Genomic DNA, 26,050 nt, shown 5'->3' with positions numbered 1-26,050 from the left:
TTGTTGGATTAGATTATAACCTCATAATTCTGTCCCAATCATTATCTCTGCACCACTAAGTTTCACCCTGTGCCATGTTAAGTACATATTTTTTGTTAGCCTGACTGCTGACCTCTTTAATTAGGAAAACCCAAATTCTAGAAATGAATAAGTAAAAAAGAAAGTTTATCTACCGTAACCACTTTCTTAATCTTACTCATAACTTTACAAATTGTTATCAGTTGAGTTCACATTGTGCCTTAGCATCATGTGTCTTGTCCTATGTCTTGGTGTAATTTCCACCCCAACTATGATTTGTAAACTAAGCTTATGACTTGATGTTATGTGTGAAATCAACTACTAGTTTATTCAAGAAATTATGCTTTAAAAAAAATATATCTTAGTACACTACGTGAATACAGTAGTCAGGTTTCCACATAAGTCTTTTACGCATATGTACTTAAACTTAATAGGAAAACAAGTATTTTTTTTCCCTTTCATTAACTTACCTTATTTGGAGATTTCAGCCTTTTTGACATGCTAATATCATCTTCCCAGTGGAGCATGGCCATTGCACTTCGTTATCTTATAATCCTAAAAATGTATTTGCCAATATATTTTTGCAAAGCAGCCTTTGCTGTTTTTTTTTTTAAAATCCTTCAGGGAATAGATCAACTCAAGTTCAAAAGTTGCTACTTTACTTAACTTTGTCCCTGCTAATTAATATTTTTATTTCTACAATTCACTGAAGCTGCTTTATGCACTTGTATATCTAATGTTAAGGGCTAGGTTTGCCAAACAGGTTACTGTTTTCTTATTGAACAATGGGTAACCATGACAGTGCCAGCCAGTTACAAAGGATTAAAAATAGAGTTCTGTTCTGGAATGATGAATTCCAGAATGTTTGTACAATGATTTTCACAATTACCCTAAGGCAGTCTCCCACAACTGTTACCTTCCTGCAACCTGGCATTATCCAGATGGACCACTTCACAGTTTCTATCAATCCTGGCCAATATAGTTGTTGTCATCAGGATGAAAAACACTATTCTAGAAAACCAATTTTAGCATAGCGTGACTTGATTTTTATGGCTCTTATGTGTGCTAATTTTGTTTGGATTACATCATTTGTCTACCATCAATTTTCTTCTCATTTTTTCGTTTTCTTTTTGACACCCCACTACCCCAAAAACAAACAAACCGTTGTTAGCTGGATCACCTTCTCATAGCTGTGACTGATCCCTGCATTCCTCCCTTCCACCCGTGCTTCTCAGCTGATTTTGCTGTCTGCTTTTTCAATGGATTATTTGCAGATATAAAATAAAATAGAGTGCTAATATAATTTTTCATATACAGGTAGTCCTCGACTTACAACAGTTCACTTAATGACCATTCAAAATTACAACAGCATTCAAGGAAGCAACTTATACTGTTTTTCAGACTTACTAGTTACCACATCCCAATGATCACATGATCAAAATTGAGATTCTTGGCAATTGGCTCATATTTATGATGGTTGCAGTGTCCCAGGTCATGTGAACATCTTTTGTGACCTTCTGACAAGCAAAGTCAGAGAGGAAGCCAGATTCACTTAACAAAAGTTACTAACTTAACTGCAGTAATTCACTTAACAACTGTGGCAGGAAAGGTCGTAAAATGGGGCAAAATTCGCTTAACAAATGTCTCACTTAGCAACATAAATTTTGGACTCAGTTCTGGTCATAAGTTGAAGACTACTTGTACTGTATTTTTCTATTCTTTTATTATTCCTACCACCTAACTCCCTGCACAAAATAACCCACCAAAACCTTTGGACAACAACCACTTGGAAGCCTGCCTGGGAACTGCAGAAGTAGAAACAGATTGTAAAGTCTAATTCTCAGATTCCATTTTAAAACTGGACCTCATGGCTTGCCTTAGATCATTGTTCCTCAACATTGGCAGCTATGAACTTCAATGCCCAGAATTCTTCAACCTGACCTGGGGAATTCTGGGTATTGAAGTCCACACATCTTAAAATTGCCAAATTTGAGAAACATTGGTTTAAAACATTAACCCTACCCCTCCTTATGTTTGATTTCTATGTAACCTAAGGTAGAATTCTGGAGAATCCAAATCTTCATTTGCCCACCTTTTAAGAATCCATTTTGAGATTTTTCCTTTGGATACATTTGAATTTTAAATTTTAAAAAATTCCTGTGCAGTTTTTAATTAGGGCTATTCCATTTGGCTAGCAAAAAATCCGGACAGCACATTAGATGACAGCAAAGAGTTTTCACTGATAACGATTATCTGGATTTTGGTAACTCAGATTGGATAGTTCTATTTTCATGCACCTTGATCATGCTCAGGAGTAGGTCTGGGTCTTGCTTTTTTCACCCAGGCTTCAATTGATTTCTTGAATTCAATGAAAAACAAATGTATAAAGAAACCCTGCCACGGAATGTATACCGACATACTATATTCAGTGAATCTGTCCTTGGGTTTTAATCACTTTTTTTTTTTTTGGTTCTTCACGGAAAACTGTAAAAAGGAAAAATGGGAGGAGCGTTCCTTCCGGGAAAGGGGGAGGATTCTTATAGGCTCACACAAATAAGGGGAAGAAAAAGGAAGCGAGGGCGTGGCCTTCTATGCAAAACAGTCTGAAATAAAGGTCATGATGCAAAATGGAGCGCCGGACGTGACACGGTAGAAAGTGGCGTATGCGAAACTCAGGATAAAGGGGCGTGGCCAGTTAGGTCGATGTCAAGGCGGGGCTTAGAGGTGGACTGAGAGGCGATAGAACCGAGTAGAGGGTAGAACGTTCGCGGCCTGGGTCACGTGGTGCGCAGTCCTGGCACAGAAGAGCTTTGAGTATCGAGTGTGAAAAAAATCGGTGTTCCCGAAGGTTTCTTTGCGCATGTACAGAGTGTATTTCGTTCACATTTCCGTCTCCAACTCCGGCTGTTCGGGTTCAGTTTCTGTAAGGGAAAGAGATTGTCGTTCTCCACCGTAAGTACGGCCCCGGCTGTGTGTAAGGGTGTATTATTCATTGATTTGGCAATGAATCTTTGGTATGTAGAAAAGCAAAGAAAAAAAAAGGTCAAGATTCTTTGTGTGTACCTGGGTTACGCGATTTTGTAGGATTTGGTTTTAATAGAAAAACGGAGTTGGAAGGGACCTTGGAGGTCTTCTAGTCCAACCCCCTGCTCAGGCAGGAAAACCTACACTGGCAAATGGTTGTCCCATCTCTTCTTTAAAACTTCCAGTGTTGAAGCATTCACAACTTTGGGGTTTGGGACTTGAAAACTCTGTCATGTCACTTCAGTTTCTTTCTGTGGAAATGGAAGATGATGACACAGGAATTGAATTGGTTACTTGCTCCGGTTTGAACTGAGCAAATTTCCAAAGGACTCCTATTTTGGAGTTTCTAGCTTCCTCTCCTAAACTGGAGCCCTGTTCCAAATTGAGTCTGCTTATTTTCCTCTCTTAAATTGCTTACTCTTCTTTATGTGGCTTGTGATTTCAGGTGCTCAGAAAGATGCATCTATCGTGGTTTATGGCCTTTACCCTCATAGGGTTGGCTATCTGTGTGCCTATCCAACGGCCCAAAGAGAAACAAGAGGCTGCCCCAGACCCACCAGTAAGTATTCTGAGGAATGTCCATAGTTGTGTGCTTGGCAAAGGCCTTTGTATGTGTATATGTGCATATGTCTGAGTGTGTATGTATGTATAATGTGCATGTGTGTGGGTGTTTTATTAGAAGAGGATTTTACATAAGTTTAAACTAAAAAAAAAAACCTAAAAGAAAAATTAAAAAAGAAAATAGAAAAGAATAAAGAAAGAGTAAGAATAACAAGATATCTAAAGCGTTTAGCTTTTTTTTGCATGAGTTGCTAGCCTAAATTGCTATCTTCACCCTCCTATATTATAAACACGGTTCTCTTTTCTCCATAAATAGATCTTTTAAATCAATAAATCCCCAAATTGTCTGTTGATTTTTATCTGTTTTCAGTTCATAAAGTTTCTTTTTTTATACATTATAATGTACACTTTTTTCTTAAGCAAACAAGTCGATTTAGCTATTTTTGCAAACTGCAGCAGCCTTAATAGAAGCTCCATATAAGATACCATGACAATTGTACTGTTCCTTCCCAAATGGGACAGTTTTTTTCTTGCCAGAGAGGCCAGCTTGGACTGGAATGTGCTCCTTTAAAGCCCAGCACAATTCCACCTGGAGTGGCTTCCCTGTCTCCATATCCTAGCAGTAACTACCTCTCAAAATTTTAATGTGGGGTGGGTGAGAGGATAAAGACAGTGGAAGGGAGCGATGCAGCATTTGGGACTTAACATCACATTGAGAATCTGCAGAAGATGTAGCTAAACTGGTATGGCTGAAGTGGACATCACTAAGATAAATACATTACCTTTACTTTTAGCCACTTTTGTTATTTTTCCCCTTCTTCCTTGGTTAGTTTCAGTTTTAGATTGTAAAGTTTTCTAGGCATAACTTTTGCCTTCTTGTGCTTAGTAATATATTTTGCATTTTTTTAGTAAGATAGTATCCTTTCTGAAGTTCAGTAATGAATGCCGGTGCTAATGTACCCAGAGTAGCGCTATCTGTAACCAGAAATTTCAATAAGCCTCATTTGAAGAAGTGGAACATCTGGTGGATCTGACTCCTGACTTTCGTTTTTCTGCAGGACACAGGCTTGTATTATCACCGCTATCTCCAAGAAGTTATCAATGTGCTGGAAACGGATGGGCATTTCAGGGAAAAACTACAAGCAGCCAATGCTGAGGACATCAAGGTGAATTGGGATATACAAGAGTGGCTGTTGTGCCATAACAAGCATTAAGTCCTTTCTTTTACCACCATTGTGGGAAATTCAGTTTATAAACTTGGATTTACCAAGTTTTGGACTTGGTAATGAATATAAGCCACCTTACTATAGCATTTTTCACTTAGAGAAAGGAATGTGATCTTATTTTCCTGTATCTTAAGTGAAATACAGGACAATGATACACACACACAGGTCCTCAACTTACAACCACTCATTTAGTAACCATGTGAAGTTATGGTGGTGCTGAAAAGAATAATTTACAACTGGGACTTGGACTTTGACTAGATGCAACATGCCCACGGTCATGTTATCAAAATTTAGGCATTTGGCAATTGCCATGTATTTAGACCATTGAAATGTCCCGGGATGATGTGATTGCCATTTGCAACCTTCCTAGCAGCTTCTGACAAAGTCAATGGGGGAAGCTGGATTTACTTAATGACCACATCATTACCTTAATTGAAGTGATTTGCTTAAAATTTGTGGCAAGAAAGATCAGAACAACTCACTTTAACCATCCTCTGATTGTAAGTTGAGAGCTACCTGTACAACAGAATCAACATGATGTAGTGACAAATTAGGATGAGAAAACCTAACTGGATTCGGATCCAAGTGTTTATCCAAATAATTTTGGATCAAGCACATTGGAATCTGTGAGTTGCAGCAAACTTCTAAATTGAAATTGTAGATATAGTGTATTTTTTGGAGTATAAGATGCACTTATTCCACCCCCAAAAGTGGATGGAAAGGTCTGTGTGTCTTATATAGCGAATGTTGATGAAGCCCCGCCCACCCACTGGCCTCCACTTTTCGGTCTCTGCCTCCCAGCAGTTTGCCTCTTTGTAGCAAACAGCCTGGTCAGCTTCAGCATGGCCTGATTGGCACAAGCAGCTGATTGTTGGTAGGATCCGCCTCCCAATGATCAGTTGTTTCAGGCTCAGGAATTGCCATCACCTATTGCTGCCTCTGCACGCCTCATTTTTGGCCCCCTACATCCCGTTTTCAGCCCCCTCATGCCCTGTTTTTGGCCTCCATGTGCCCCATTTTCCACCAGTTCCAATCCCTGCTACCCAGAACAGGTGGAAAATGGGGCACACAGAGGCCAAAAATGGGGCGGGCAGAGGCAGCAATAGGTGATGGCAATCCCTGAGCCTGAAACAGCTGATCGTTGGGAGGATGATCCTACCAACAATCAGCTGCTAATCAGGCTGTGCTGAAATTGAAACAGGCTGTTTGCTGTTTGTTATAAGGAGGCAAATTGTTGGGAGCCAGAGGCAGATTTTTTTCCCTTATTTTCCTCCCCAAAAGGTAGGTGCATCTTATACTTCACAGCGTATACTCCAAAAAATATGGTATATTATAATGGAGTATTTTTCAAGTTTGTTGTGAGGTAAAAAAGGGACCACATATACCAGGGGTCTTCAAACTTGACAATTTTAAGACTTGTGGGCTTCAACTTCCAGAATTCCTGCTCCAGTCATGTTAGCTCAGGAATTCTGGGAGTTGAAGTCCACAGCTCTTAAACTTGTCAAGTGTGAAGGCCCTTGACATATACAATGATTTCCGCAACACAAGGCTAGGATAAAAGTAAAATATCTGCTTCCTTGTTGCTCCCTTCAGAGTGGTAAACTCAGCAAAGAGCTGGACTTTGTGGGTCACAGCGTCCGCACTAAGTTAGATGAACTGAAGAGACAGGAGGTGTCCCGGCTCCGGATGCTCCTGAAAGCCAAAATGGATGCCACGATGGAACAAGGTAAGCTGAGATAGCGTATTGATGGTGGGATTCCTGCAAATGTTGAGGATAGAGAAAGTGTGAAGCCCCAATCCTGGGTTCTGTTGTTGTAGTGTCATTAGTTGGATAGATGGAAAATAGCTGTTTGGTGGCTGGTCGTTCATGCTATGGAATCAGAGGGGAGGAGCTGGAAGAATCCGGCTACCGGAGCGTGCTGCAGCAATTCCTCTTGGTTTTATTTTATTTTATTTATTTTATTGCTATGGAATCATTGTGCAAACTGACAGATCATGTGACAGCTACTGTGTTATTGTAGCTTCTAAATTCCAGATAAGTTGCCAGATAAATTAATAGATGAGAGAATTTGTAATTCAGGGTTGAGCTGAGAAGAGTCCTTAGTGGTCTCTAAGGTTAGTGGTTTTCTTGCAGACATTTCATTACCAAACTAGGTAACATCATCAATGCACTGATGATGTTACCTAGTCTGGTAATGAAACCAATGATCCCAAAGATACATTAATAATACAAATTAATCACCAGATTAACAGTTCTTAACTGCCTCTTTAATATCCCGAGGCACAAGGGGAAGCTCATTGGCAGTAATAGAATATTAGAGGAAACTGATTTGAAGACAAACCAAGCTTTTCATCATTTAGGCAAATAATCATGTTAACACTAATAACTTACAGTTGTTTGGTAAATGGTGAAAAGCATTTGGTTTGTCTTCAAATCAGTTTTCTAATATTCTATTACTGCCAATGAGCTTCCCCTTGTGCCTCAGGATATTAAAGGAGAGTGGACTTCATTTCAGAAGATCCGTCCACAAAATCTAATAAAGATGTCCTGTTCTTAAATAAGAAAAAAAATCTATTGATAGAAATCAAGTAACCTGTTTTCTTGAATGTGCTAAGCCATAATTTATCAGTCTTTGCTGTACCATGTTGTGTGAACATGGCATTCAGTATTCAATAAACATTTAAGCAAGCTCTGGTATAGTGCAGTATATGAGCCCAAGTGTTTTCTGGTTTCTATTTAAACTTCAAATTGTAATCTTCATTTCTGGTTTTCCTCTTTTCCCATCAGATGTCCAAGTTGATCACCTGGCTTTATTGAAGCAGTTTGAACATCTGGACTCGCAAAACCAGCACACATTTGAAGCCCGAGATTTGGAGCTGCTAATTAAAGCCGTACGTTGGAACGTTGGAACTTTTTAAAAATTTCTTTCAAATTATTAAATCTTTGAACCTGTTTTGCATAGTCTGGCCCCACTTCACCTCTGTATATTGTACTAAAAGCCTAGGGCATGTTCTCTGTTACTTCTCTTCCTCTCCCTTTCCCAGACTTCGCAGAACTGGTGATGAGAACTGTTTAGAAAGCTTTGGTGCTTGATTCAAAACAGATGCGGGATTGAGTTCTATTACTTTTCAGCTTAATCTGATGCTCAGTTATTGAGATTCTTGGGAGTGCCTGGTTAGGTCAGTGCTAAAATGGAAATCCCTGCCTCTAGGCACCTTCCAAAATACAGAAACACACTATAGATAATCCATGCTACTTCCTCCTTTTCTATCCCAGGAGCTCTAATTGGAAGATTAAAACTGCTTTTTTTTTTCCATTTACCACACAAAACTACATGGGGAGCTTTTAATAAAATATTCTCCAGTTTGGTGCTGGCTGGAACAGACTGCCCTGGCCACTGGTATATATTTATTTTGAAGATAAGATTAATATTAATATCTCCATGTTGTAGAGAAGGTAACAGATAAAGTGCAACAGACTGAGTGCAACAGAAGATTATTCAGTGAGCTTATTACTGAATAACCTGAATGCCAAAACTCAAATGAGGGACTTCTTGACTCTTACTCCAGAGTTGCATTTTGTGAGATGGTCAGCCCTGTAAGGATAGTCTTTGATGTTTTGGCAAAAAATGCCCATTTGAGAGGATTTAGAATTATGACCATCTGATTCACATAATGACTGTCATAAAAAACAATTGTAAAATTGGATCCAGTTACATAGTTGCGTTGATTTACAACCATGACAACTTAGGACCAAATTTCCAGTCCCTCCTCAAAAGCAAAGGACTATGTGTAAATAAATACAAATTTTAGCCATCACAGTATAAGGGAAGCTGTTCTAATCTGGGCTCGGCAGGGCAATGTTGGGGTCTCCAGCAAAGATTAGAGGCAAAGTGATATAGTTATCCAGGATCATTTGCAAACTTATGGGATTGGAGGCGGGGTAAAAAGAAGGTGATTTCCTCCCAGGCCAATCATGTTGGCTCTTGCTTTTCTGTCTTTTTTTCTTAGGCTACCAAGGACCTGGAGAATTATGATGCCGCTCACCACGAGGAATTCAAACGCTATGAGATGATGAAGGAGCACGAGCGTCGGGAATATCTGAAGTCTCTAGATGAGGAGAAGCGTCGTGAGGAAGAAGCACATTTTGAAGAGCTCAAGAAGAAGCACAAGGAGCATCCCAAAGTCAATGTCCCTGTAAGAGAACCTCTCTTGGACTTCCAGGGGTTTGGGTAGGAATTGCTTATTTTGGATTGAGTTGTCCCAAAGGTACTTTCCCAAAAGGCTTCTGGATCTTATCCTTTCCAAGAAAATCCAGTTATCTTTTGAAAAAGCACCTTTGGGAGAGCCATAACCTGGATGTCCCAAAGGTGGTGTCCGTCCCCCACCCCGCCCCCGCACCCAAGAGGCAACTGGACTTTCTGGTTTCTCTTTGAAGACATTTCACTTTTCATCCAACTAACTTCTTCAGCTCTGAAGAACTGAAGCAGCTTCTTGGTTGAGAAGCAAAACGTCTTCAAAGAAAAACCAAAGTCCAGTTGCCTCCTGAAAGGAAAATAAAAAAGCACCTTCAGGACAACCATGGCCCGGATGGCTAAGACTCTCCATAGACATTTGGTTTGAGTTCCTCATTATGTCCTTGCAGGGCAGCCGTGATCAGCTCAAAGAGGTCTGGCAAGAGACGGATGGTTTGGACCCCAATGAATTTAACCCCAAGACGTTCTTCAAGCTTCATGGTAGGGAAGTCTGTATGTGTAGTTCTAAGTCAGCTTGTCAGGGTGTGCTGCAGCAGATCCTGTTTCCAAATCAGGACACAAGACCACGAAAGGTTGGAGAATACAGGTTTTTATTTGTGCACAAGGTTCAGAGCATTAGAATGGCAAATTCTGAACCCCTGGCTCTTCCTGGGGCGTCGCTTTTATACATTTTGTGACCTCAGCTTAGTCCGGGGCGTTTCTCTTATTAAACTATACCAAAAAAGGAGAAGTACATTTAATTATTCATTTTATCTTACACCATCTGTTGTTTTCCATATCCACCCTTGCTTACTGGAACATGGCTAGTTCCTTGGTTCAGTAACTTTGTGGTTTTGCCCAATATTGTATTAAGCAAAGCTTTGGAGAATTGGGGGACTTCTGCTAAATGTAAAAGTGCTTTATGTGTGATTTTTCTACTGCTACAAGGGAATTGTGCGACTAGTATCCGAATGAAGTCAGACTCTGACATGTAGTTTTATATAAATAAATATATTTTACATCTGCATAAACACCAAACAAGATAGTCAGGTAAACGGGAGCATCATCAGGTGAATCAGAACATGTAAGGCACTCAGAAGAAGAAAGTAGGGAAAAAGAGGGGGGGGAAAAAACCTTCCACTCCCAGAGCAACCAATCACAGTGCGGATTTAGCCAGCGCTTTTCAACCATTCAACTATAACTGTGTTCTGGCTCACTGCACAACCCCATTGCTCCAGCTGCTAAATTTAAATACCTTAATGCAACTGCTCACCTCTAGTATGGAGGAAGCCTCATTCAAATGTAGTGAAAGTAACTGATTAACAACCCCTTCTGTTATGTCCCAGTTCTTCTTGGTGGCCTCTGTGAGACATAAATGGCCTTAAACTCTGATTTCAGAGTATTGGTTACAAAAGGAGTAGCCAATTTACAGTCTGGATTTCTGACATAAGAGGAAGATTTCCCTTCCCCGTTAATGAATATATTTTCCTGGGAGGTGGGCTGCTGGGGGTTCGCAGAAGTTCAGAAGAGCCTCTAGCTATGATTCTATGCATTTCGGAGAAGCCCCAAATCCTACTCCTGGCTGGCCCCACCCACTGCACTCCGCCCCTCCCACGAGTCCCCACACGGCTCATTTTGGATGCAGATAAATGCAGAGCACGCACAGAGACTCGGGGAGCGTGAAAAACGGGCCTCCTGGAAGTTCAGAGAGCCTCCAGAACCCAGGGAGGGTGAAAACGCCCCTCCCCCACCATGGTGCAAGAGGCTGACTAGCCACACCCATCACAGCCAGGTCTACCCAGCAACAGGGCAGAGAACCCTTTGCTAAAAATTTTGAAGCCCAATCCTGGATCTAATTAGAAAGAAATAGCAGTCTAAGTGTATACTTTACAGGTAGTCCTCGACTTACAGCCTTTCTTTAGTGACTGTTGAAACTTAATAATGACACTGAAAAAAGCAACTTATGACCAATTTTCACACAATCATTGCATCATCCCCATGGCCACATGATCAAAATTTGGATGCTTGGCAACTGGCTCATATTTCCTGATAGTTGCAATGTCCCGGGATCATGTGATCACCTTTTGGGGGAAGCCAGATTTGTTTTATAGCCATGTTACTGACTTAATAAGTGCAGTGATTCACTTAACTGTGACAAGGACGGCTGTAAAATGGGGCAAAACTCAAGAAGGAGTCAAGCTATTCTCCAAAGCACCTGAGAGCAGGACAAGAAGCAATGGATGGAAACTAATCAAGGAGAGAAGAACTAAGGAGAAATGTATTGACAGTTAAAACAATTAATTTGCTTCCAGAAGTTGTGAATTTTCCAACACTGGAAGTTTTTAAGAAGAGATTGGACAACCATTTGTCTGAAATGGTACAGGGTTTCCTGCCTGAGCAGGGGGTTGGACTAGAAGACCTCCAAGGCCCCTTCCAACTCTATTATTCTATTCAACTGTCTCACTTAGCAGCCGGAATGTTGGGCTCCATTGTGCTTGTAGGACAAGGACTACCTGTACATGGCTCCTGAATTGAGATGTCAGAATTCTTAGCAATTCTGGCTTACACAGGTAGTCCATGACTTGGATCCATTCTTTTAACAACCATCTAAAATTATAACGGTGCTGAGGAATGAAGACATATCCAGTCCTCCTTACGAGTGTTGCAGTATCCCAGGGGTCATATGGTCAGAATTTGAGTGCTTGGCAACTGCCATGTATTATTGAACAGTTGCAGCATCCTGAGGTCATGTGATTACCACCTGTGACCTTGCCAGGAGACGTCCAACAAACAGAATCAATGGGGGAATCCAGTTTTGCTTAATGAGTGTGCTTTGCTCAACAACTGCAGTAAAAGTTGTAAAATTGGGTGCAACTCAATGACTGCATTGTTTAGTGATGGGTGTTCTGGTGTCAGTTGTGATTGTAAGTCGAGGACTACCTGTCTCTGAGTGTAGCTGGTAGCATACTTTGTTCTAGCATATTGGGCCAGCTCAAACGAAGTTCAGGCTCACTTGCAACAGCTTTCAAACAGGCATGTGGTTTTGGGTGAGAAAAGATCCGTTGTTCACATTTGATGTACTTCACTTCCCTTCTTCCCTTTTTCTTTCCCCAGACACCAACGGTGATGGGGTGCTGGATGAGCAGGAATTGGAGGCACTTTTCACTAAGGAGGTACATTCTGATATGACAGTCCTGCAGTTCAGACAACACATGTGTGCTTTAGTGATCCTCCATTAAAAAAGAAAAGAAAAAAACATTCAGAGCAGTCTTGCAAGCTGGTCTACCAGCTCAGAGGTAGAATATATATTATGCCTACAGAAAGTGGCCGTTCAATCCGTGGACCTTTTTCCCTGGGGAGTGGGGGGGAGTGGAATTTAGGGAAATGCAGTTTGGACATAGTAGGCAAGCACCAGCTAAAGGAGTCTTCTTTTTGTAGCTGGAGAAGGTTTACGATCCTCGAAATGAAGAGGATGATATGTTGGAAATGGAGGAAGAACGGCTGCGCATGCGAGAACATGTTATGAAGAACGTAAGTATATGAACTGTGGGGTGAAGATATGATGCCTTCTTTGTGTACAAGGCAGGAAAAGGAAAATGGGGCCACCTGGTTCCCAAGTCCCCTTTTTGGGGGGGTCCATCATAAAGGTTGCAAGTTGAGGACTACTTGTATGAGATCAACAGTTGACAAGTTCTGGTTGTTTATTGAGGCACACGAGGAGACCTCTGGGGCTTTTTCTTAGGAGTGGCCCCAAAATCATAATGAGGCTTCTCATTCTTAGCCTATTTCAGATAGAAGAGTCCTCTTTGTGTTGTGGCAGTCAGCTTTTTCATAATTGGTCAGAGCCTTATAAGGTGGGCTTCATACACCAGATCAAAGGGCTTCCTCAAACATGATAAGCCATAATGTGATTTTCTTTTGGCTTAGGATGTGGGAACTTGGTCATTGTGGCTATAAATATGTTTAGCTCAAGTGTAGAAAAACTTTTTCGGGTCAAGAGGCGTCATATAAAAGTGGCCAGGATTTAGATAATGTAGTATGAACCCTTCTTAGAACAGGAATCCTTATGCTAGTCCATATCTCAAGTGTGAAGAGATGTTTGAGGGATTCTATAGAAGAGCAATTGCAGGCTGTGATATAACATTCAATGTATAATCAAAGGGTAAATATGCTAAGGGGAGGATTCTGGGAGTTGAAGTCCATTTCGAAGACTAAGATTTAGAAACACTGTTCCGAGGAGATCTAATTCTCTACCAGCTTAACAATTCTATCTATCTCTGTGCCTGTCTATCTTTCTTTCTAATTAAGTTTGTAGAGAATTAGATCTCTTGGAACAGTATTTCTAAATCTTGGCCACTTCAGGATGGGTGGGTAGGTAGGTAGGTAGGTAGGTAGGTAGGTAGGTAGATAGATAGATAGATAGATAGATAGATAGATAGATAGATAGATAGATAGATAGATAGATAAATAGATAGATAAATAGATAGATAGATAGATAGATAGATAGATAGATAGATAGATAGATAGATAGATAGATAGGGATAGATAGATAGATAGATAGATAGATAGATAGATAGATAGATAGATAGATAGATAGATAGATAGATCGATCATCAGTTCATAAGTAGAACAAGAGATTTCTTCCTCTCCCAAAATCTACTCTTGTCTGAAAAACTTGTCTTTCTTGTTTCATTTTTGAGAGCTTGCAAAGAGCATAAAAAGGCATCTTTTCTGCAAATGGCTGTTTTTCAAAGCTGTGCAGAAAGAGAAAACTGACCCTGCATACCGATAGGACTGGTGGAGACCAGTTATTAGGAATTTTTTTTTCTGAAAAATGCCTTGGTCGTCAAATGAATCATAGGTTATACTTTAACATTAACATAGGAGAGCTAATTCCCCTCCTCCCCCAGTCTAGCCTGGTTCACTTTTTACTCAGGAAGAATAATTCTTTCACTTCTGTTACGTATTAACTGCAGCTGCTGTATGTTCTACCCTGAAACAAAATCTGGTTAATGATTAATGATGATGGTTATTAGAAACAAGTGAATTTTTAACTAATAGGGAATGTCTGGGTCAATTCCAGATTTTATTTTCCAGATTGATAACTTTATTAGTGTAGTGCTAACCAAAATAACAAAAGCTATGCAGAATGTAGTTCCCAATCTGCGTCAAAGAAAGATATTTTAAAATCCGCAGTTTAGTCTGTAGAGATTCTCAGTCACCCAGGTCATGGTTGTCTCAAAGGCGCTTTTTTCATGCGACAACTCGACTTCTTTGCTTTTTCCTTCAAGACGTTTCACTTTCATCCAAGAAGCTCTGACTGGAAGGTGGGGAATTGAAAGATTTATATTCCTTGCAGACAGCTGGTTATTTGTATTCTTTTAGAGAATCACTGAGGCCACTTGGATGCTTGCCTGTGCCCTCAGGGTCACTTGAGTGGTGCAAATGAGTGTGGAGCCTTCTTGGATGCAGGATGAGAACCCCGTTGTCTCCTGAAAAAGCACCTTTGGGGCAACCATGACTGGATGACTGAGAATCTCTACAGACTTTTAGCTGTACAATTTGGGATGAACACCCTTAGAATGGTGTGGGAGTAGGAATGGATTTCCAGAGAAAAATTGCAGGCCACAGGAACCAGGAGGACACAGATAAACCTCCAAGTGCTTCAGTGACTCTCTAAAAGGATACAAATGATCAGCTGTCTGCAAGAAATATAAATCCCCACTATCATGTCAGTGCTGAAGAAGCTTATTGGATGAAAAACAAATCATCTTCAAAGAAAAATCAAAGTCCAGTTGCCTCCTGAAAAACCACCTTTGGGACAATCCCCAGTTCAGTTCACATTCTGCTTCAGAAAAACTGTTCACAAATCCTATATACCGATAGATCAATATGTCTGGTTTTGTACAGTGAGCTAAAATATAAATCCGGATTTTCAAACTGGAGTCTCTTTGACTCCTACAATGTAAGTGAAAGTTAATTATATCTTGGCATGATACATACTTAGCTGCCTCATACATACATGTTCAACTACTGTGAAAGTAGGATAATAGGTAGGGTTTTGCTCAATGCAGCACGACTCTATTATACTTTCAATGTTGGATTTGTTTGGTTATAATTCTGGGTGTAACATAACTCTGTGTTTACTTTTGGCTACTAGTCTGTGTAAAAAGAAAACATACATTCTAAATTCTGCCACAGCCCTTGGTTATGGTTAATAAAGCACCCTTGATCCAGGCTTTGAGAAAGTAAATGAGAAAGTCTCCTGCAGCCGAATTATAACCTAAACAAATAGGGAAATGGAATGATTTATTTTTTTGAGACTTCTCAAAATCTATTACTTGGTAGTAGGGAAAATACAAAAGGAAAGAAGCAATTGCATTTTCTTTTCTCCACTTGTTCTCCTCCTGCAGGTGGATCTTAATAAGGATCGGTTGGTGACCCTGGATGAGTTTGTTAAATCCACTCAGAGGAAGGAATTTAATGAAGCTGATGGATGGGAGGTGTGTGAAACAATCCTATCAATTCAAGGGGAATTTCAAATGTTGGTCCGAAGGGCTGAGAAAACATTTTGCTAGCTGCAAGTGGCTAAGATTCCCCCCCTCTCCCCCCACCAGCCTACCAATCGTTTGGACTCCCAAATTCCCTGATCAGTATAGCCTTAGAGAAGTGAGTTGAATTCCAGCATTCTGGAAGAACTCTAGATTGAGATAGATTGTGATAAACTTTCCTTCCTCTGCAACCAGAGATTGTCCTCTGAAAACTTATTAGAGGAGCTAACCTCAGGTTCACTTCTGTGGTTTAAATTCTGTAGTCTGGCTTGGCGAATTCTGGGAGGTTGAAGTCTATCCATCTTAAAGCTGCTGAGATATGAGAAACATTTTTCTAGGCTCTTAAACATTCTTACATCCAAAAATTTAAAAAGCACCGAGCGCAACACTAATTCAGGAGGTAGCTTTTGGTGGCTACTAGTCTTAATAGCTCTGGTTGTAGCAACAAAGGCCAGAGGCCTCTGAATATCAATTGATAAAGAAGATGGACAAGAGTATGCTGTCTTGGCTGGATCCTGCTTTATGTATCACTTCAAGGTAATTTAGATAAGAAACCCAAACCACAGGTCCTAACACTACTATTATTGTAAGGTTACAGTAACAGAGTTTTGTGAGAATACTCCATCCTTGCTTTCACTTTCCAGAGAACTAAGGAAGGTCCCGTCTGAGATGCCTTCTCCATCCAGTCCTTCAGTGGGCTGAGATATCTCTTATCTAACCATTGTCTAGGCTGCAGCTCCTCTTCCTTCATCTGCACATCCCCTATCACAATTTAAGCTTCCCATTGTTGATTGGGGTGCTGGATTAGATGGATAATCCAGGAAGGCTCTCCTTACAATCTTAGGGCAGAGAAATCACTTGTTTTATCAGGTCTGATAACCCCAACAGAATATTTCCAGGAGAACAAACATCTAAATATGAATGTGGGTAAGAGCAAATTCATTCTAGATATGCTTGATTGTACTGCTGAGCCAAGTTAAAAAGCGGCTCAGGAATTTGGAGTGTTTCAGACATGCATCAGTCTCAGCCATCATGGCTAAGGAAAAAAAGTTACAGAATTGAATTATTCCAAAATTAATGCAGCAAAACAGGTTGCTGTCCAGCATGGGAATTGCATTATCCGGAGAGGATACTTTTTAAAGAACTGCATTGAGAATCATAATATCCTAATTTCCCCCTACTCAGAAATATTTATATATCATACTATGTGGCTCTAGATGGCTCACAGATTTGGTATTTTTGTACTTCTTAAGGCAGTGGTTTCTCTCTCTCACTTCCCTGCCTATCTAGACAGTAGAAGAAACACAGATCTACTCAGAGGCAGAGCTCCAGAGATTTGAGGCAGAGCTTAAGGCCCAGGAGGAGGAGTTAAGCCGACGAGCGGAGCAGCTTCATCAGGAGCACAAAGAGCTCCAGCAGCGGCAGGTGGAACTTGATGCACAGAAGAAGGAGTACCAACAGGTAGAGAATATTTTAATTGGAAGGATGAACATTGTAGCATGGAAGTCGGAACACTATGCTTTCTTTTGATAAGGGGAAACAGAAGTCCCATGTAATGCAGACATATACCAATATGGGATCCTGTGATTTATAGATATTGTTGAACTATACAACAGTATTATTTCTCAACCTTGGCAACTTTAAGGTGTGTGGAGTTCAGCTCCCAGAATTCCCCAGGCAGGAATTCTGGGAGTTGAAGTCTACACATCTTAAACTTGGTAAGGTTGAGAAACACTGCTCTATAGTATGTTTAGTAGTAAGGAACGATGGGAGCTGTAGTTCAGTAACATATGAAGGACCATAGATTTCCTTAGGATCTTTTTTTAGGGAGTTTTTTTTCTTGGCTGTGAATTTCAAATTAAAACAAATACCTAAGCAAATATCTTCAAATTGTAAAAGTCCCTGAACTCAACCCTAGTTTAAGCATTTGCAAATACTAATTTACAAGTTATCTTAAATCAGCCTTTGTATTTTTAGATGGAAACTAGGAAGCAACTGACCACCAAAAAATGCTAACCTCTGCTTTATTAACCATGTCTCATTGCAAGCACAAAATTAAATCCATGTTACCAAAAATGAATGATTGGCATTTGATATTATTATAGGTCAGCATTTATTATACTTCTATATACTATCATGGTTGTTTGAAGCCCTCCCCCCTTTAAGTAGACAGACCCTTGTATTCTATCCCTAGCACTGCTCAAATAAAAGTGGCCCAAACAGATCTTATGCTTTCCACTCATAATTGAATCATCGAAATTTTCCCTGAAGTATCTTACTGTAACATGCTAGATGTCCAGTGGGGCCTTCAATTCTGGATCTTTGTTTGCTGCAATCTGGGATCAACATTCAGAATAGAGATGGTCAACCTCTTCTGGCATTTCTTTCATATATCCCAGGGAATCTTCAGTAGGAAGAGCCAAAAGTTTAGTCTGCTAAAAAGTCAAAGGATTGCTTTGTATCTTATGGTATTCTTTCCACATTCCCACCTCTTCCAGGTTGTGCTTCACATGGAACAGAGAAAATCTCAACAACTTGAGCAAGCACAGCAGGCTGGTCCTGGGGGAGAATTGAAGTTCCAGGCTCAGCCACCTCATGCGGCACCAGCAGGTAAGAGCCGGAAAGCTAAGATTTTGGGGTAAGAGAGGGCAATTTAGGCCCATTTGAGAGAGGGAAGATTGAAAGACCAGAATTCTGAGTTTCTTTAAAAGGGTTATGAGAACATGGCTTTCTAAAGCTGTTTCACTGTAAGGTAGAAATGGAGTTCTTTGTTGCAAGAACTCTGTCTTCACCTTATGGAGTTGGGTAAATTTTGGAGTGGTTTGATTGCTAGTACTCATGTTAATTGTATTTATGTATTTGTAATTCAACTCAGTACGGACATAAAATAAAACAGTGGATGAGGTGTTGGGTCCTTGGTGCCCTCTGAGCTTGATTATTTTCTTGAAGATGATTCATTGCCAAACTAGGTAACATTCTCAGTGCTAACAGCGAATGGGGTCTGCTCACATTTTATATATTAGTGGCTTCACCCGGTCAGTGTTGGTGGGAGTAGTCTAGGTAGTCCCTTGATTGGGCTGTTGTTTGGTGATGCCTCAAGACCACGTAATACAAATAATGCTTGATGTTCTTATTTAGCCCTAAAGTTGTGCTTCCCTTGTTACATATGGAGGTTAACACTAGGCTTCATTCAAAGATTGTTAGGATGCCTGTGTAAACCTTGAAGGCCAAAGAACCCTTTAACTTTTACTGTTGGCCAAGTGAAACTGTAGAAAACCAGGGCAAAGGGAAAATAGGATAAGGGTATCCTGAAAAGTGTTGTTCTGTCCCATTCCATTTCCCATCTTACTGCAGATAATTTAGCTGGATCTGCCCTCAATCTCCTCAGGTATTTAGAACCTTGACCTGGGTAAGATTGTCCTGCAGGTTGGGGTGACTATAGTCCAAAATGTCTGGAGAGATCGTGGTTTAGTAAAAACTAGGGCGTCAATTTTTTTGAATGTAAGAATCAGAATTCTAACATAGATTCATCCAGTGCTGGGATAAGGTGGAAGCAAGCTGGTCCTCTCATCAGTTGATACAAGTATTTTTCTTCATAAAAATAATGCTTTCCCACCCATCAGTATCCTTACTCTTCTCTTCTGGGGGACATTAGGTGTTTTAGCTTCAATTAAGCAGGTCCTCTGGTACAATGAAGAGCTGGAAGCTTAATATTTGCAGCAATAAGTTGCCCTTCCCTCCTTTTCCTAAATAAGATGTAATTAAAAGTTTGCTAGCGGGTGTTTATGTTCAAAAGAGTTTTTGCCATCGCTGCTACCATTTATACTCTTATTATGCTTTAATTATATCCCATTTGTCTGATAAGATGTTCAGTAAAGGTTCACCCCTATTTTTTACTCTTCCAAAAATCCTGAAAGTTTATACTGGTTAAGATAAAGAAGTTAGCTAATAATACCCAATGACTATGGGATGGCTGATTGCACATCATCCCACAGGGTGGCAGTGCAGGCTCCAGTAAACCAAATTTATAAATCCATAGAAAGGATATGGACTCAAATGGGGAATCTGTGGCGCTACAGTTATTGTTGGGCTACAGCTTCCTGCATTATTGGCAATCACTGTTGTGGCTGTTGAACGTTATAGTAATCAACATCTGAAAACTCATTAGTTTTTCCTGACGCTTGCTAAATTCAGGATGCAAACACCAGACCACCTTCATAAATTTAGCCTCTGTGAAGAAACTTCTAGAGAATGTGTCCCTCAGGAGTTGGTTTCATTCCCAAACCTGTGGGTGGGTAGGTATTTGGAGGAGCAAGGTTCTTCAGATGAATCGCAGCAGTGGATGTAACACCGATCTCTTTTCTCTAGATCATGCTTCTCCTCCTGAGTCACAGCCAGGACCCCCTGGAGCACCAGAGCACGATTCCCAGAAAGATCAAACAGAAGCTCTTCAGAACCAAGCACACCCAGACGTTGCTGTCCAGTAGAACGCACCTATGGCGTGCACCGAGGGGGTCCTGCATATTCTTCTTTTCTCATTGTCAGGGCATCTAAATCAAACTTCACCCCAGGACTGTGGAGGAGGGACCGTGCAAGGTAATGTTTACAAGAGAAGAATGCTTACTAATTGTCCTCTGCAAACAAATCCTCCATTTATTCCAAGCAAGCAAACATTTTTAACCAAACAGATGGCGATGACTCTCTTGGGAATACCTTGGCAGAGGGAAGCAATTAAGGGAGGGAATGGGGGATGGGTTTGCTGTTCAAAAGGTTGGGACAGGCAAAAGAGAAAGGAAGCAACTGTTAGACATCCTGACATTCTCCGGTAATTTTATCCCACAGTTTCAGAAATGCTTATGGATAAATAAAAAGGAAGATAAGGAATGAGTATAATGCCTCTGAACTAGAGTATTGTGCTTTGCCCTCTTTCCTCCTTATCCACAGTTGGTTCCCAAAAATACAATGTTTTTAACCTGTTTGCAAAATACATGTTGAGAGTTGCTGGGTTTTGTTTTAAAACAACTTGGTTCCCTTTTATTTAATAAATTGAACCCCTTGAAGTCTTTTCTGTGTTTTTTTCACCGATGCACCATCTTCCCTTTGCATGTGACACAGTTTCAGCATCTGTATACCTGACAGGGTTTTTTTGCAGTTGTGTCAGAAGCACTGAGGCACTTCCTAGATGAAAGAATTAGCTGGTAACATCACCACTGCCCTGGGGACTCCTTGGAGACTCCTTTCATATCCCCGGCAGAGCCTGGAGCGAAGGACAAAAGCTCAACCCTGCCCTATGGCAGCTCTCAGGTCTCGAACACAGCTTACTAACCTCCTGGTCAGCATTTCAACCACTTGAGCTACTATGCTCCTTACTTGCCAGTATGTCTTATCGAGTATGTAAAATAACTTCACCATATGAGAAAGAGCATTTGGGTGAATGGTCACTGACATTTCTTTTTGCCACAACTTCATTTAGTCTGGAAGACAAAAATAAAAAGAGTCCATTTCTTCCTATCTTGGCTTCCTTAATACTTTGCCCATCTTATACAGATATCCTTGACCTACAACTACAGGTGGGTCTGGAGTGGTGCGGTCAAGTGAGTTGCACCTTTTTGCTGAGTTCATAAGTGAATCACCACGGTCGTTAAACGAATCCAGCTTTCCCCATTGACTTTTTTTTTTGTTGGAGGCCTCAGGGAAGGTCATAAATGCCGATCATAGAACCCTTGGACGCTGCAACTATTGTAAATACATGCCAATTACCAAGTACCCAAATTTTGATGTCGCCGCAGGGACATTGCAGTGGCTGTCAATGTAGGACTTGTGGGTAGGTATAGGTGTTGGTTGAAAGCCACTTATTTGGGTGAGTACTGGGAATTGAAGTCCACCCATCTTCAAGTGGCCACGGTTAAGATACACTATTCTAGCCCATATTCCCTAGGAGGTTTCCTATTGAAGTACTAACCAGGGATAGTTGGGCTTTGCTTCTATATAAGGACCATATTTTGCTACCTGCTAAGATCCCTAGAGGAGGTGCAGTATTCCATAATCACCTACAGGGTCTGGAAAAAAAAGTGCCAGTAGCTGACCAACAATCTCATCCTGTCATTGGATGGAGTTTGAATCAGCTGTGAATCACAGGAGCCTGTGTTACTGTACTGTATGAACAAGTCCTTTTCACAGGCAGCTCCTCCCAAAGGAAGGGAAATGAATGTCGTGGGAGTAACCGAGAGCAATGCACTCCTTTCCCGAGTTATACAGGGATTGCAGCATTCCCAGGACACCTACATCATTCTAATGCCCTAAAAAGCCTGTACATGCTTGCTTTAAATATGGTCGTGACCCCTAGAGTTTTGAATTCGTCTCCCATCTGTAGATTGTACAAATTTAAATAGCCACTAGGTGGTGGTAGGAAAGAGGTAAAGGAAAAGGAGCTTTTTGCTGCCATCTAACTGTTGTGCTGATTTGTGCAGCCCAGATATACTAGGCCTAGCTTTTGACATGGAAAAGTACAGAAATTATCCAGGAGAATAATTAGGCAATGTGTGAGATAGAAATTAAAAATCCCTACATGCTTTGCTGTGTTGATTGGACTTTGAACCTGTGGAATGTCTTCAAGATTAGTAGGAGGAGATTCACCTCTGATCCTGGAACTTTATTGATTCCAGTTATTCCACTGGGCTTTTAAGCGGTATAAGCCACGGCAAATTTTAAATACAGTCATATCTCGGCACTCGACTGCTTCAAAACTTGTTGAATTCGGTATTCATTTTGAAGCAGAAATCTTGTCCTGATACTCTTGTTTCTCCCAGTAGTTTACACCCAAGAAAGAACTTGCTGACATTGGCTCCTCTTAACTAAGATAGTACCAATACTGATAGGTGCCTTAACTACAATCCCAAAACATTCAGAGCAACATTGGGAGCACCATCAGCATTGACAAAATCACCATCAGTCAATCATAAAAGGCAGCTTCAAGTTACAATGACATTGAAAAAGTGACATAATTTTTCACATTTATAAGAGTTATAGCATTCCTGTGGTTTGTGATCAAAATTTAGATGCTTGGCAACTGGATGTATTTATGACAGTTGTGATGTCGCAAGGTCATGTGATCACCTTTTGCGACCTTCTGACAACCAAAGTCAATGGGGGAAGCCAGATTCACTTAACAACTGAGTTACTAACTTAATAACTGCAGTGATTCCCTTAACATTGGTGGCAAGAAAGGTTGTAAAATAGAGAAAAAATAATTTAACTCTCACTTAGCAACATACGTTGGGCTCAATTGTGGTCATAAGTGGAGGACTGCCTGTATCTTTACTACTATCACATAACAACATCTGCCTGTCCCAGAACTTTGTGAAGGACTCAAAAGTATACAAATTGCCAAACCTAATCTAAACAACTGGATGATTGTGACCAACTTCTTTAATAATAATATAAATATATTATTTAAATGAACATCAAGGTATTTCCACAATCCTTCCCTCCCAAAAAATTGGTCGCAATGATCCCAGATATTGACAGAATCTTATTTAACCTTCTGGGAGGTGGTTGTCTCTTCCTCCTTTCTCTACACTATCTTCCCATAGGGCAGCTGATGTTATTTCAAACTTAGTAATCACATTATGTCACATTGCCTCCAAAACATTTGCTTAATTGAAATACCTTACAATAGTCATTCCAACAATCCAGTCATGCTACCCCTAATTAAGGAAGCACAACTTATCCGTGCCAAAACTCATAGTGTTTACCAATGTGTAATTGCGGAGACAATTACATTGGCAGAACCTTTTATTTCAAATAAAGGAGCATCTTCTGAAATGGGTCCAAACAACCTTGAGTAATCCAACAACAATAGGAAATCAAGCCATGAAATGCCTTCTTTGGCCATTGCGAGTCACTTATGGTCTACAGGTCACCAGGTGGATCAAAACTCTGCGTTTAAAGTTCCACTGTGCCACTGGTACTCTCGTTTCCTGCAGTTTACTGAGGTGGTTGCCATTAACCGTTTGAAGCCCCCCTTGTGTGTGCAGAAATGGCTTTATGTCAATATATGCTTCCCATGGGCATAAGGCTTGCCATTGGTTGCTTTCCTGCATACGTTGGGAGGCTTAATTATTGCTCTTGCTAGATCTTATATTTGATCTTATATTTTAACCATGTTATTGTAATATAGGTACTGATGAGTCAATATGAAATGCATCTATCTCTGTTCATCTTTTGGCTGTATTGTTTAAATTATTAAAGGTAAAGGTTCCCCTCGCACATATGTGCTAGTCGTTTCCGACTCTAGGGAGCAGTGCTCATCTCTGTTACAAAGCCGAAGAGCCAGAACTGTACAAAGACATCTCCATGGTCATGTGGCCGGCATGACTAAACACCGAAGACATTATTAGGGAACGCTGTTACCTTCCCACCAAAATGGTCCCTATTTTTCTACTTGCATTTTTACATTCTTTTGAACTGCTAGGTTGGCAGAAGCTGGGTCAAGTAACAGGGACTCACCCCGTTACACGGTGCTAGGGACTCGAACTGCCGACCTTTCTGATGAACAAGCTCAATGTCTTAGCCACTGAGCCACTGCATCCCTCTGTTATTATATAAAAGAAGCTCAACCACATCTATCAAGAAATTTGAGAGGGCTGTAATGAGCCATAGGAAGCTTATGTTTCAAACTGTAATTATTGATGTATTATTTCCCATATTTTCACTTCAGTGATCTGAACTGTAGAAGCCTTACAGTTGGTCACTCACTGAATCAGACTCATCATCTTCCTGGACTTCCACAAAACAAAACTTGGTCCATACAAGTAGACATGTGCATGTGTACACACAAATATTCCTGCCCTTCTAAGGTACAGTATATTGGAATCCAGAGATGATACATCTCCATGTGGAACCTACTAATGACCTAAGACGTGTATTATTTTCTTTGTGGTCACAACCTATTCAACAACTACTAGTAAGTCAGTGACAATAATTAGAACGTAGGTCATGATATTTTTTTCCCTCATGATTTCTCAGAGGCTTAAGTTATTCAGAGCAAGGAAGAAATGGAACCGCTTAACTCTTAAAAATGTGGAATCAACATCCTTTTGAACCCCTATTCCACAGATTCTTTAACAAGAGTTTAAATCAGTGATTGAGGTTTTGTCGCAACTGGATCAATTTGGATTGGGTTTACTGTATATATAATTTCCACGAAGCAAGTAAATATTAGCCCCAAGAATGAATTAACAGAATGTACATAATGTGGATGCCTGTTGGCATCTGTGATGGTATGCAGTGTGATGGTATGCTCTGTGATGGTATGCAGTGTTGTATAAGAAATTTAAATCAGGAAAATAAATTAGGTGCTGGATGAAAGATTCCTTCAAGAAAGAAAAATCTTTCTCATCAAATATGTGGGCTAACGAGAGGCATGTATGAATATATTGTGCCAGATCACATCAACCCTTGTCTTGATAAGGTTTCACACAGTGAGGGGAAACTACAATGACTTCCAATCCTACCTTAGGCATAAAAGCCAGACAGGTGACTTTGGATCAGACACTCAGCCAAACCCACCTCATAGAGTTGTGGGGAAAATAGGAGAAGACAGGAGTATGTTTGACATCTTGAATTATTTATAAAAACAATAAAGATAAGACAAAAAAATCTTATAATGTTGCTTAGAAGTTACATGTTGTAATGACGAGGCAGTCGAGTTGTTTGATCATGAACAATTGAATCATGATGATCTTTACTGGAGTCTAGTCTTGCATTTATACACATTTTAGTTATCCTCCATCACTGGTTAACTTTGGTTACTGCTTAACTTTGGTTACTGTTTAGCACAGTAATCCATACAATTAATTATCTCTAGTTAAAGTCTAACATATGTTTACTTCCTCTCTCTCATCCTCCTTTAGATTAGTGACTTTGTTTACCTGAGTTGTATTTGCTTGGAAACATTCTTTATCTGAGGTTTACCATCTGAGATTGGAACATTCCTGCAATTACAACTCTACATATCCTTGTTTTTTATTTTAAATGGAGGATTCAAAGATTTATGAATGTATCGCAATTGTAGAGGATTAAGAGAAGGGGAAGCAGGACGAAACAATGCGAATAAATTTGGAATACATTGAATAAAACAACAGGTTGCAATTAGTACAATAATAATAATTATAGCATAAAAGAAAAACTGTCTGAGCCAAGACCAATCAGGGAGCCAATTGGTTAGCCACTCAAAAGGTGACTAATGAGCATGGATATTATTTTGAATGTATGGTTGTAAATTGGCAAGCTCATCCTCAATAGTTTTATTCAAAGAATGAAAATGCACAGCACATCCATGGCGTCCAAGTAACGTACAGAACCCTCCCTGACCAGCTAAAAGATAGTCTATGGCAAAACGCTGCTGTAAGACATCTTGATTTAAGTCTTCTAT

At 40.3% G+C, this 26,050-nt stretch overlaps 1 protein-coding gene across 1 annotated transcript; it reads left to right on the top strand.

Annotated features, from left to right (window-relative positions):
* The first annotated feature begins 2,631 nt into the window (after positions 1-2,631).
* On the top strand, positions 2,632-20,675 carry NUCB1 (nucleobindin 1). The gene is made up of 13 exons (XM_026712080.2): positions 2,632-2,970; positions 3,488-3,601; positions 4,662-4,769; positions 6,423-6,555; positions 7,618-7,721; positions 8,841-9,026; positions 9,475-9,565; positions 12,179-12,237; positions 12,503-12,595; positions 15,478-15,567; positions 16,906-17,076; positions 18,114-18,225; positions 19,984-20,675. The coding sequence occupies exons 2-13, from the start codon at positions 3,500-3,502 to the stop codon at positions 20,100-20,102; spliced, it is 1,368 nt and encodes a 455-aa protein (XP_026567865.1). The 5' UTR covers positions 2,632-2,970; positions 3,488-3,499; the 3' UTR covers positions 20,103-20,675.
* Positions 20,676-26,050: the final 5,375 nt, after the last annotated feature.

Source organism: Pseudonaja textilis, chromosome Z, assembly GCF_049901715.1.
Source record: "Pseudonaja textilis isolate UNSWEBS1 chromosome Z, rPseTex1.2, whole genome shotgun sequence".
NCBI classification, from domain to species: domain Eukaryota; kingdom Metazoa; phylum Chordata; class Lepidosauria; order Squamata; family Elapidae; genus Pseudonaja; species Pseudonaja textilis.
The sequence above is the reverse complement of the archived record's forward strand: the minus strand, read 5'-3'. Positions and strand labels throughout refer to the sequence as shown.